Genomic DNA, 12169 nt, shown 5'->3' with positions numbered 1-12169 from the left:
CAATTTGAGTCACGTGATCACCCTCCTGTCCAATCAGAGAGGCGCGGCCCTAATGTCACCACGACAGCCCACCTTTCGATGCCAACTCACAGAGCACAGGTGATGTGGAGTCCACATTGTGGACACAATACACAGCTTTTAACACAATTTCCTCTCATAAAAATACAAAAGTGTCGAGCTCGAGGGAGAAAGAAAGAGCGTCTTTTTCGACGGTTGTAGTTTTATGGGCATTTATTGCGCAATATTCCCCCCCAAAATGGTGCCCCCCCATCCGTGTTAGACCACAATTGAGTCCAGTGGTGTTGATGGTCCATTACAGCCACCTACAGGATTTAACTGGAACTGCATCACATGTCAGAGTTAATGTGTAATTGTTTTTGCCTTTTTCCCGTCACTGCGGTCTGCGTTTTTATAAACTTTTATTGTGAAGCAAATCAAATTCGCACAGGCCATGGCTGAGATCTGCCACAACGGCTGGACAGATACGATCCGCTTCCTGAAATATCTGTAAATAATCACCTAATTATTGTTAATCAAACCGGCAAATCTAAATGTGAAAATGCCCTGCAGAGACCTTATCGACCGTGATCTGGTTGAGGTGTCAGTGAAATTTCTAGAGTCCAGTGAGGTGCACTGGTGGCTAAACCCACATGTCATCGAGAACCTCCCACTTAACCTAAAAAAAGGTAGCCCTCAATTTACGGTACCAAATACACGCAATCAACCGGTCAACCGGTCAATCACAACTTTGTGAGAGAACTCTTTTCATACAAAGAATGTAATTCAAGGGGTTTTACAGATTTAAAATGATTCCCAGCCCCACAACCGCCCGCCCACTTCTCAGGCCCCACCCTCGGATGAGTCAAAAACACGATCACGGTTATAGTCACCTCACTTGACCCTCTGCCTTTGGAGCGCAGGTACTGTTAGACTTCATAAGTTACAAGCAGTTTTGAAAGATAAGAAGGATCAAGACCATTAAGAGGCATAAACTATTAAAAGAATCTTGAAATCGATCTTAAAACAAACAGGGAGCCAATGCAGTGATTCACCAGGCGAGACAGAGATATACAATTGTGTATTACCAGCGTAGCTGAAAGTTGACTCCTTGTCTCGTGTTAACATCACCAAAAATTAAAAAGCTGAATTTGTTGAAGTTGGGACTCATATTGAATCATATCCATCTCATGATTACAAATGTCAAATGTATTAGTTTGAGTACTTTGATCCTGGAAGGAGAAGAGCTTGAAGATTATTTTTATGAACTCTGCCCCCCCCCCCCCTCGATGTTATGGAAAGAGCTATGTAAACTGATCCTGTCTGTTGTGCAACACTGCCATGTGCGTATGAGAATGAGAACTTGTGTGTGAGGCGTCGAAGATTTGAGAGGATGTTTGCCCGGGGTAAAGAGTGGAATATTTCCTTTGCTGGCTGCGGTTTCCGTAGTGTTTACTACCTGGGAGCGGTGACGAGCATCCTGGAGCGAGCGCCGCACTTGGTCTACGGGGCCTCCAAGATCTGTGGAGCTTCGTCGGGATGCCTGGTGGCCGCGGCGTTGACCGTCGGACTTCCCATCGGTGAGAAAGCCTCACTCTAAAATAAACACGAAAAATGAACCGTGAATGAAACCACACCACCTGATGGGGGCCAACACGGTGTAGCGTCAACAATAATCAGCAAAATGCTGACGTTTCCAAACGGGGTCCTCAGAGCAATTGTACGCGGACGTGCTGGCGGTGGCCAAGGAGGCTAGAAAGCATCACCTTAGCATCTTCCACCCGACCTTCAGCCTCCAGCGAACGGTTCGCAACTCCCTGTGGGAGAAGCTTCCGGCAGATGCCCACCGGCGAGCCTCGGGGAGGCTCTGCGTGTCCCTCACCAGGATTAGCGACGGGAGCAACGTCCTGGTGTCCCACTTTGACAGCAGGGAGGAGCTCATACAGGTGGGTCGCTCACTTCAGAGCACGGGTCTCAAACTAGGGTCATCGAGGGCCGCTCTGTCCTACGCGTTTCTTTCGTCAATTGCAGCTGAGTGGCACATCGTTTAGAGCAAGGGTTCCAATCAGGTGTGTCGGGGGAGGCAAACATCTAAAACATGCAGTTTTCAGGCTATTAAAGGCTATGCTTTAGAACAAGGGGTGTCAACAGTGGCGGTTCGGGGGGGGGGGGCAACGGGGGCCAGTGCCCCTGTAGCACTGATTCTGCCCCCCCTCCCCTCCGAGTGTAGATTACGCAGTCGCGCCAAGTCGCCGACGCGAAAAGTGGAACCAAAGTGCGTGATTTAACATTCTAGTAGGACCCTTTAGTGCGCTGCACCACTTAAAAATGAGCGGGAAAATGAGAAACAGTCCGCAGAGAAGGAAATTACCACGACGTGTGCGTGTGTGCGTGTGTGAGTGCGTGTGTGAGTGCGTGTGCGAGTGTGTGTGCGTGCGTGCGTGTGCGCGCGTTTGTGCGTGCGTGCATGTGTAACTTTTTTAGTCTCCCTTTTTATTTTAATTTTTATTTAACAGGATCAATATATAAGACATTGCCTTCTAAAATTTTGATAATTATATGCATGTAAAACATTTAGCTTCAATTCAGATTTTGATTGGGAGGAATGTCGGCGCCATTGACTGTCGGTGCTGGACAGACCTGGGGCGCTTGTGTTTTTTGCGCATGTAATGGGCAGCATTTTTCACAACCCCGTTTTGTTCAGTGGATATGTCGGCGTTGGACAGTCGGCATTGGTGCGGCTGGATGGATGGCTGCTGAAGTTGAGGATGAGGAGAGAGGAGCGTTGGCGCAGAGCGCCGATGCGTATTTGGAACCGAGAGTCGCCGCTTGGAATTGAAATGGATTTTTTGTTACAGCTGCCGCTGTTGTGAAAGCGCTATATACAGTAAATCAGCATGTATTGTATTGTATTCAGTGTATTTGCAATTTTTGTCCCCGGCAGGCTGGTACCATGTCATCCCCTGTCTTGAATATTCTCAACAGATGGACACGGCGTATTGTTACGCTTGCAGACATTTTAGCCCTCCTAATACTGTTTTATTCTCATCACTGTAATGTTACGACTACAATTTCAAAGTTTGAAGAAATAAAAAGTCAGTGAAGCCGAATGAATGTTTAATCATCTCTTCGCATAACTTGTTCACAACCAATTGATGGATTACAGGTTTTGAAATCACTAAAGTCAACTATTTGTTTGTTAAATTAGGCTACAAGTTTTTTTTCAGACAATGCTCTTTTTTTGGGTGAAGTTTCTCTTCAACTCTTACTTGGTTGACAGTTTTGGCTGTCACTTCAGCCTTCATCGGAGATGCCACTGCTTCCTTGAGACATGCCTTAAAAACAGCCATTTTGTTTTTTGTCTGTCCCATTATTGTTGAAGTGAGTGTAAACAGGGCCACAAAATTATTGCAAAATCACATCCTCATTTATTATACATGATAATTTTGCATTTCAGTACAGATTTTAGCAAGGATCATGTAAATTGAAACCCACGATTTTCGTTCGTGGGCCACATAATTTGATGTGGCGGACCGGACCTGGCCCCCGGCCCTCGACTTTGACACCTATGCTTGAGAATGTTCAACTCGCATTATTTTGTCCACGTTTGATTCCATCTATTATTCTGTTAATGTTTTTGTCTCCATGTTAGAATCACATTATTGCGTAGGTGTTCAAATCCATCTACATCAATGTTAGACCCACCTGATAATGTCGGTGTTTGATTTACATTCTCGTGTCTGTGACTGTAGGTCCTGATGTGCAGCTGCTTCTTTCCAGTCTACTGTGGCTTGATTCCACCTTCCTACAGAGGACAAGTGAGCCAATACCGAAAAAGGCAAACCACGGCTATATCATTACCTTTCTTTCTATCAATAAAGTAGGAACCGGTCTGTCTCTTAGCTATACATGGATGGAGCTCTGAGCAACAACATGCCGCTGTTGGAGCATCCTAACACCATCACGGTGGCCCCATTCTGCAGTGAGAGTGACATCAGCCCCAAAGATGGCGCTTGGACCGCCATCTCCGTGCACTGCAATAACCTCAACATCCAGGTGACCGCCGGAAACGTGCGGCGCATCTACACCTCCTTCCTGCCCCCTGCACCAGAGGTTAGGGTTGCCTAACCTTATTTGACTCTGTTTTATCCCAAAACTGACTCACATTTTTTCAATGTTTGATTCACAATATTGTGCCCAAGTTAGATTCAATGTTTGACTCATATTTTGTCCATGTTTGACTCTTTACTTTGTTTGACTCGCATTGTATCCCAAATTGCCTACGACTTTAATATGTTTGACTCACTTATTGTGTTTGAAAAGATATTTGACTCAGATTGTTCTGACTCATATTTTTTTTCCACGTTTGACTCACACTATCATAAATTTGGCGTTTGACTCCGTGTCTCCACAGTAAAGCATTTGACTCACATTGTGTTCAACTAACATTGTATTCTTCTTCGACCTCATGGAGGACTCGCATAATAACGTCAATATTCTGATAGGCATGCGTCCATGTTTGACCGATGTTTGGGACTCATACAATAATATCAGCCTGTGTTTGACTCCTAGGAGCTGGCTGAGATCTTCTACAGTGGCTACACGGATGCTCTCTGCTTCCTGAGACAAAAAGGTAAGAGTTTAATATATATTTCGTTTCTTTTTTCTGTACGCAAATCTGCGTGTTCCAGATCTGTTAGGTACATCTTCTCCAGAGGAGCCGATGGACAAGGTTGACATTACAGAGACAGCTTTGGGGGACCAACCATGGTGGCTGAAGCACAAACATGCACATCAACTCCCGCTCAACATCAAGAGAGGTGAAACCATCCAAAGTAAAAATATACTGTTTACATTTATATCCAAGTTTCAATTAAAAATAGAAACCAAATCAATGAGAGGAAAAAATTAATAAAACCTTTTAAAAAATGACTTTTTAACTTAACAGCAGTTTCCATGTTTCAAGTCACATTTTGATCATGTGAACTGTCATAAAAATGCAAAAACAACTTCAATATTATTTTGTCTCCTGTGTGTGTATGCGAACAGTATTATGTGCGGCGTGCCGGGATGGAGGTGATGTACTTGGAAGACAAGGATTGTGTCCACTTGAAGTTTTTTACCGGATACTGACGCCACTGGTGCTTGCGGTTGAGCTGATCTTGCTTCTTTTTAAGAGGTAAAGTGAAAAATATTTCATCCCTAACAGTGGTTCAATTGCCAAAAATGAATGCTTACAAGAAAACGTCTCACATGATGGCAATTTGTCATTTCGCAGTCCAGTGGGTGTGGCATAGGGGCGGTACTAATAATGACGCCTGATGAATTCTGCCTAACAACAAGCCACAATGTAATTTTCTTTCTCCTTGGTGGTTATAAAAGATCATTTGATTTGTGACCTATTGTCATCACGATTTTGATTGTCAGCCTGACACCACCAACAAAGCTATACAAAAACATAGCAGCAGTTGCCATGACAACAGCTGCAGACGGAAGTGCGCGTGTTCGTGTATGTTAACCATATGTACAGTAGATGCTCCGAAAGCTTTTTTTGGTGCAAAATTCAATCTATTTTTTGGAATAGATCATTCAAATATGAATTAATTTGTTTAAAAAAAAAGAGTCAAATACTCCATTAATCAATAATGAGTCAAATACTCATTAATCAATCAACACAATACTGACCCTATTTAGCGATCATTTCAATGTCGACCATTTCAATTACCGGTACATGTATTCGTATTTAGTGCCATTTCTTCAGTAGGATTTTTATTTGAATTTGTCTTTCTTTTTTGACATTAGATTTTAAGAAGTGCCTTTTTAATTTAATAGAACTTATTGCGTGACATTTGTATTTATCAAATAGCATTTGTATTGAATTGACTTTGATTTATTTAATTCTTTTCATGGCTGCTGTACTTAATGAACGGCCATTTTTTTATTTTGTTGAATTTTTACTTATCAATTGGCTGACTGGAATTTGTATTCATTGCATGGCATTCGTATTTAATAAATGACATTTGCATTTATTTAACAGGCTCACAAGATTTTCTATTTAATTGCCTTCATATTTATTGAATGTCAAGACAACCAATCCTCCATTAACTGTTATTATGGATCGTGATATATTTTTTTCATATACCCTCCAGTGTGTCTGCAAAGAAGAATCTCAGCAGATTGAACTTTATATTGAGAAATATAAAGTTTATAAATTTATATTGAGAAATGGTCTTACTTTATGCTGCTGTGGCTTTGACAGATATGTTCTGTATCTGTTTTGTGATTATTGAACTTCCCACGAGTAAGAGTGAATTTTTTTTCTCCATAGAGAAAGAGACACACATACCCACACAAGTGAATAAAAACAAAGTGCAACTATGTATAAAAAAGCACCATAAGGACATGTTTTAATGGACAAAACAATCACAAAACTCCTTGAGTGTAATTTTCATCAACCGATTCTAAAAAGTCCTAAAACGAAATGAATTAAAAAAAAAAGGCGGCTGAGGTTTATTCCCTGCAATCAAAGCAGTAGTTGCGCATGTTGGCTTGTTTACTGCATCGGTGTGCAGTACAGCACAACTGTAAACCCGATTAAAAAAAAGGGCACCAAGGACGTTGTTGCTGAGTTGAAACAAAGCATTGGGATGAACTTCTTAAGGGGTTCAAGTACGTCTCTATACTTTTGTCTCCATAGAAGGAAGATGAACAGCGGTAGTAGAAAGTATTAGGACACAACTCCTAATTAAAAAGTGAACACAAAGTTATGTTGCGCTACCTTTGTTAACGCTTATTTCCACTCTGTGGACGACTCTTGATTAAAAAAATTGCCCTATGCCTCAATACTTTTGTCCACGCAGTCGTGATTAACGTAGACAAGGGTATTGGGTCACACATTTCAATTTAAAATGAACAAAACTATTGAAACACAACACCTTTCAGAGGTGTCAATAACTTTGTCCACTCTTATCTCAGTGGAAAAAAAAGTATTGAGACGAGCCCCAACATTTGTCCATAGACTCATAGTGGAGTCAGAATTAGACGGAGAAAAGAAAATAATGCTAGGGAAGTTAGCATTTCCGTTCCATGTCCCTATTCCACTTCCAGTTTCCTGTTGCTGCCCCAGCTGGTCCGTAGTCCAAAGTACAGTGCCCTTTTTCTCAGTGGAAAGAGCCAAAACAATTGTCATTGTCCCTGCATTTCATTTGTGTGTGTGTGTGTGTGTAATGGCGGCCATGGAGAGCATGATACCACAACAACATTTTAAAACCAGTGCAGAACGAATATTCTGCAAGAATGTCTACAAAGTCTATCTAGGCGTGTATATTCCACTCAGGAAGAAAAAATATATAAAAATTGGAACAATTTGTTATTATACGGCTGAGGACAGGCTAGCTCCTCCGCCTTCTCCTTCTCCTCTTCCCTCTGTGCTTTGATCAGGAAACTGACTGGGGCACGATTGCGTCATCCCCTCTCCATTGGGTAGTTGAGAAGTTTTTGACGAGCTCGCTTCCTGTCCTTCGTCTTCTGCTGGGATGAGAGAAAGACTGTTATTTGTTTGTTCACACTAATGCAGAAGCTGCTGTTGAATACAGCAGACGCTCAGACACTCACACACTGCCCCACAAACTTAAAGGCACATGCGCGTACACTAAAATATGTTCAGATATACTATTTTTTTGTGTTGCAGTTTTTTTGTTTGAATAAATTTACAGTGTGTCTAAAAATTAAGTTCTTTGAGGTGTGAAATTTTCTGGGATTTTTTTGACCATATTTAATTAAGAGAATTGAATCATACAATTTTGATGAGAATTCAAGCAGTCATTAAAAAAACCCTGCAGTGTAGCCCCACCTACTGGCGAGGAGGACTTACTCTGAATTTTTTTCCCCCTCTTAAAAATGGATGGCTAGTTTCGGTAACCTTCATGAGTCCACGATACCTTGAAATAAGGTGGGTATTGGGACGGGCCCGTCCCCCTAATCAATTTAATACATTGTAGACGTGGGTTAACCTTTTTCTTAGCTGCAATGATCATCCATCCATCTATTTTGTGTCACGCGTCACCTTCCGAGCGACGTCTTGTGTGTTCTCGTGGAATTATTGTGTCTCCAAACTTCCACACAGGAAGCGTATGCCTACCAGCATTTTTTTCCTGGCTTGGCGAGAAGGCAAAGTGTCCGTTGGCTTGACTCTGGCCTCCCTCGGCCGGCGGTTCGCCATAAGCTCCGCCGTAGGCGTCCTCGTAGCCGGGATCGTACTGCTCCTCCTTGATGGCCACTCTCTTGGCGTCCTCTGCGAAGACCGGTGGTAAAGTTAACACAAGGTGGCGATGTACAACATGGCTTGCTTCCCGATTGGCGTACCCTTGGCCAGGTGAAGGTCGAATGAGTAGTTGATCTCTTCAATCTCCCTGGGCCGCTGAATGCCCCGCAGGTGGTCGCGCAGCTCCCGCAACTTAATGTAAAAGTGGACTTTGTCCTGAGCACGAGGGAACTGAGCGCAACGGGCGCTGGATGATGGCATCAAGTACAAAGCCTGGCGAAAGCAGAGACCCACCCCCACAAAAAAAAAAAGAATTAAAACAACATATTTTTTGGTATGCTGAGTAAAACATCCATCCGCCTATTTTCTTATTGCTTATACTCTTAGTAGGGCTATATGATTTGAGAAAATAATTGAGCTGTGATTTTTTTTCCCCCCTCAGGATTGCAATTGCAATTTAATATGCGACTATTTTTGTTTCGGTCCTTTTCTGATCTAACTTCAACAAACACATTTTATTTAAAATGGACATACGTGTTTTTCACAGGACAGTGACGATATCCAACTGGTTTCACGAAGTATGATTAAGTAAACATGCGGACTGCCTTTTTATCAACATCGGACTGATAAATCATCTAGAACCCGGGGGCCAGATGCGGCCCGCCTGATCATTTTATGTAGCCCGTGAAAGCAAATCATATGTGACAACTTGCAAAAATCTGTACCAAAATGTCAAATCGTCATGTGTCATAAATAACATTGAGCTTTTGCAGTAATATTGTTCCCCAGTTTACACTCACTTGAACAATTTATTATAATTGACTTGACTGATTTCAAAACTTGTAATGCATTAATTTGGTGTGTACAAGTAATAATTTTGTCGGCCCTCCAAGGGAAGACGCGACTCCAAATTGGCCCGCGACTAAAATGAGTTTGACACCCCTGATCTAGACCAATATATAAATAATACACACGATACATCTTTATTTCGATAGCACTTTCACAAAAGGTTGTAGCTGTAACAAAGCGCATTGCAGAACATTTAACAAAAAATAACAATAATACACATGAACATTCACGATCCAACAGATAGCTATCTCACTCTTCATTTTCACTGTGACAATGAAAGCTGGGATAATGTTTACTCACCACCTCACAGTCGGGGATCTTGTGAGGCTGCAAACCAAACTCCAGCGTCTTTGGTTTCTTGCCAAAGAGTTCTCGACAGAACATTTCATATATGCCTAGAAGAAAGAGGGGAATAAAGATTTTGGCAAAATATGTGGTTTGGTTGAATGGAGGATGCGTAACGACAGCTGTAAAAAAAAAAGTAAATAAAAAAATACTGTACGAGACTTACACTTTCCGTTGAAGACTGCAATGAGAGGTTTGTATTTCATCAGTTTCTCCACAAGAATTTTGCCCCCTTCACGCAGCTCTTTGCTGCGGGGACAAAAAAAAAGGTGGTTCAACAGCTTTTCCAACAAAAAAATAAAACAAAGTTGTTACCTACCTAGACAGGTCTTTACTGCCTGGCGTCGCCCTGGCAACCATGTTGGTGAAGCCCATTTTGTACTTGCCAGGCAAAGTGGTGTCATGCATGTGGTTGAGTTGCTCTTCGGTGAATCCCGAAAGGAAGAGGCACTTCCCTATGGAGGAAAATAAATCAAAAAAGTCACTTTCGGCCTTTTTGCATGGAGGAGCCTTTTGCAGATATTATAGTGGCCAAAGATCACTTTAAATTGGGGTCTTCTTTTGATGGAACCAGTTTTACATTTTCTCACTTACAAAAATGATTTCCAGGACCAGGAAACCATCGTCCGATGAAAGCAGCCATCAGTCCTGGATTGATACCAATCTGCGAGAAAAGCAGGTTTGCCAGATTATACCCAAAAAACAGATGCCTGCCTTTGAATGCAATATCGTCAAATTCCGCTCACAATGACATAGTCCAGATTGTGGTCCAGCAGGTCCGGCAGGGTCTTTTTCATCACCTCCTCCTCCGACATGCCCTTGAAACGATCCACTTTTCTCTTCACCTTCTTGAAGCTTTCGTCAATCTTCTCCTGCTTGCCATCGTCCGCCTGTCCCTGGGCGCCTTTCTTGGGCTTTGGGCCCGGTTTGGCCTTGGGCGCTTTGGGTTCCTTCGGAGGCTTGGGTTCCTTCGGGGGCTTGGGTACCTTCGGGGGCTTGGGTTCCTTTGGGGGCTTGGGTTCCTTTGGCGGCTTGGGTTCCTTTGGGGGCTTGGGTTCCTTTGGGACCTTGGGGGCCTTTGGCGGCTTGGGTTCCTTGGGCTGAGATGGTCGGCCTCGCTTTTTGGGCGGGGCTGCGTGGAGGATTCAACAAAATCTGTTATTGCAAACAGTTGTAGAGATCATGTTGGTGAAGAAATGATTTCTCTTGGTCTAATTAAAACAGCGGTGTGTAGACTTTCTAAATGCACTCTACGTTTTGTCAGATTAGCAGGCTCCTGCTGCTCCATCGCGGGCTGAGGGTGAACAATGTGCGATGTAGCTGCCACTGTTCCCCCTGTGTGTTCCTCCGGGCAGTGTGGCAGACGGTTGTAGGTTGAATATTGGGCTTGGAGGGCTTGGAACTGCTGAGCCGACTGAATCCTGAGGCGTGACATTGAGAACAGAGGAGCAAAGAAACTTGTAAAATCTGTTTCCGTTGACCCCCTCCCCCCCAAAGCAGACTATCAAAAGAATGAACATAAAACTTTAAATCATAACATGAACAAAACAAATATGATTTAATGTTTAAAAAACGTTTTTGACACTTGATGGTTATTTGGTCGGCCTATACTGTGCAACTCACCACTGTTGTAGATACGCAGAGGAGCCAACAGGCAGGGATCCGTTCATATTATTGTCCATCTTGTGGGTGCTCTTACTTCATTAAATAAATAAACCGACATGCATGGTGAGCGACAAAAATGGAAGTGGCACATGAAATAAACAGATGATTTAAACACAAAGACAACAGATAACAAATTAAACAGACAGTGAAACTACCAAACCTCTTGACGGGCACTCTGGATCACAATCACTCACTCTACATGTCGTCCAAATTACAGTATTATAACTTACTGACAGATCAAAACCCCAAACATCACTGATAATTTACAACGTTAATTTTAAACAGGTAATTGGTATAGAGCCAGGGTGAGGAGTCATAACATGAGTGGGAAACTTCACAAAATCCATAGTGATTATGTATTTCATTCTGTGGGGTGAGACTTAAAGGAATAAACAACATGGAAAAAGTCAAGAAACTGGACTTCCCACTCCTTTTGGAATATAGAAAGTTTTTGTACAGACTTTGATTGACTATAGTTGATTTTGTTTTGTTTTCATGTTCAAAATAAAAGTTTAAATTGAATCATATCCAACACTATAAAAAGGTCACTGCGTCTTCAAATGCTCCAAACACGCTACGTGAGCGGGTTCTAAAAATTAAATACCCTCCTTTCTTCCAGGGCTAAAAGCTAACAATGGTAACAATAAACCGAGTGTGAACAACGCTTTTTATTTTTTACGAAGACGTGGCTACAACGTTTTCAAACGTTTGACTTAGAAAACAACTTAATAATTGCTCTTCAGTAATGAACTGTGCAAATTAAAAGCTATCATTAGCCGCCAGCTAGCAGCTAAGCTATCACGGATGAATGATCTTGCTTGTATAGTAGAATGGGAAGCAAAAAGGGCACAACAGTTGAGAGTGTAAACATGCATGAGACGTACCTAGTTAACGGCTGTTTTAATCGGATTCTCCGGTCAGGAAAATAATCTTATTTTCCCCACATGTGTGTTTTCTTTTTATATTCAGACGATTGGGTGAGCTTCAGGGAGCAACAAAGACGTGACAGCGCAGTCCCAGTCAACTTTGACACGAGACGATTCCAAGTCC

At 42.5% G+C, this 12169-nt stretch overlaps 2 protein-coding genes across 6 annotated transcripts; one reads left to right on the top strand and one right to left on the bottom strand.

Annotated features, from left to right (window-relative positions):
* The first annotated feature begins 1251 nt into the window (after positions 1-1251).
* LOC127597463 (patatin-like phospholipase domain-containing protein 2) lies at positions 1252-6031 on the top strand. Of its 3 annotated transcripts, none has more exons than XM_052060513.1 (8): positions 1252-1577; positions 1711-1943; positions 3750-3815; positions 3901-4110; positions 4570-4630; positions 4689-4817; positions 5047-5176; positions 5276-6031. In XM_052060513.1, exons 1-8 carry the CDS (start codon positions 1391-1393, stop codon positions 5292-5294), a joined length of 1035 nt encoding a protein of 344 aa, XP_051916473.1. In that variant the 5' UTR covers positions 1252-1390; the 3' UTR covers positions 5295-6031. The 3 variants fall into 3 exon arrangements, with proteins under 3 accessions (XP_051916473.1, XP_051916470.1, XP_051916472.1); XM_052060510.1 differs by having other exon boundaries at positions 4689-4832; XM_052060512.1 differs by having other exon boundaries at positions 4689-4832; positions 5047-6031.
* Positions 6032-6381: 350 nt separating this feature from the next.
* Positions 6382-12165, bottom strand: tdg.1 (thymine DNA glycosylase, tandem duplicate 1). 3 transcript variants are annotated; one of them, XM_052060498.1, is made up of 11 exons: positions 12004-12165; positions 11078-11152; positions 10709-10875; positions 10201-10586; positions 10049-10118; positions 9774-9909; positions 9621-9703; positions 9410-9504; positions 8362-8533; positions 8138-8290; positions 6382-7527 (listed from the first exon to the last, which is right to left on the bottom strand). In XM_052060498.1, the coding sequence occupies exons 2-11, from the start codon at positions 11134-11136 to the stop codon at positions 7370-7372; spliced, it is 1479 nt and encodes a 492-aa protein (XP_051916458.1). In that variant the 5' UTR covers positions 11137-11152; positions 12004-12165; the 3' UTR covers positions 6382-7369. The 3 variants fall into 3 exon arrangements, with proteins under 3 accessions (XP_051916458.1, XP_051916459.1, XP_051916460.1); XM_052060499.1 differs by having other exon boundaries at positions 6382-7524; XM_052060500.1 differs by lacking the exon at positions 11078-11152 and having other exon boundaries at positions 12004-12160.
* Between the last annotated feature and the right edge of the window lie 4 nt (positions 12166-12169).

Source organism: Hippocampus zosterae, chromosome 3, assembly GCF_025434085.1.
Source record: "Hippocampus zosterae strain Florida chromosome 3, ASM2543408v3, whole genome shotgun sequence".
Taxonomy (NCBI): Eukaryota; Metazoa; Chordata; class Actinopteri; order Syngnathiformes; family Syngnathidae; genus Hippocampus; species Hippocampus zosterae.
The sequence above is the reverse complement of the archived record's forward strand: the minus strand, read 5'-3'. Positions and strand labels throughout refer to the sequence as shown.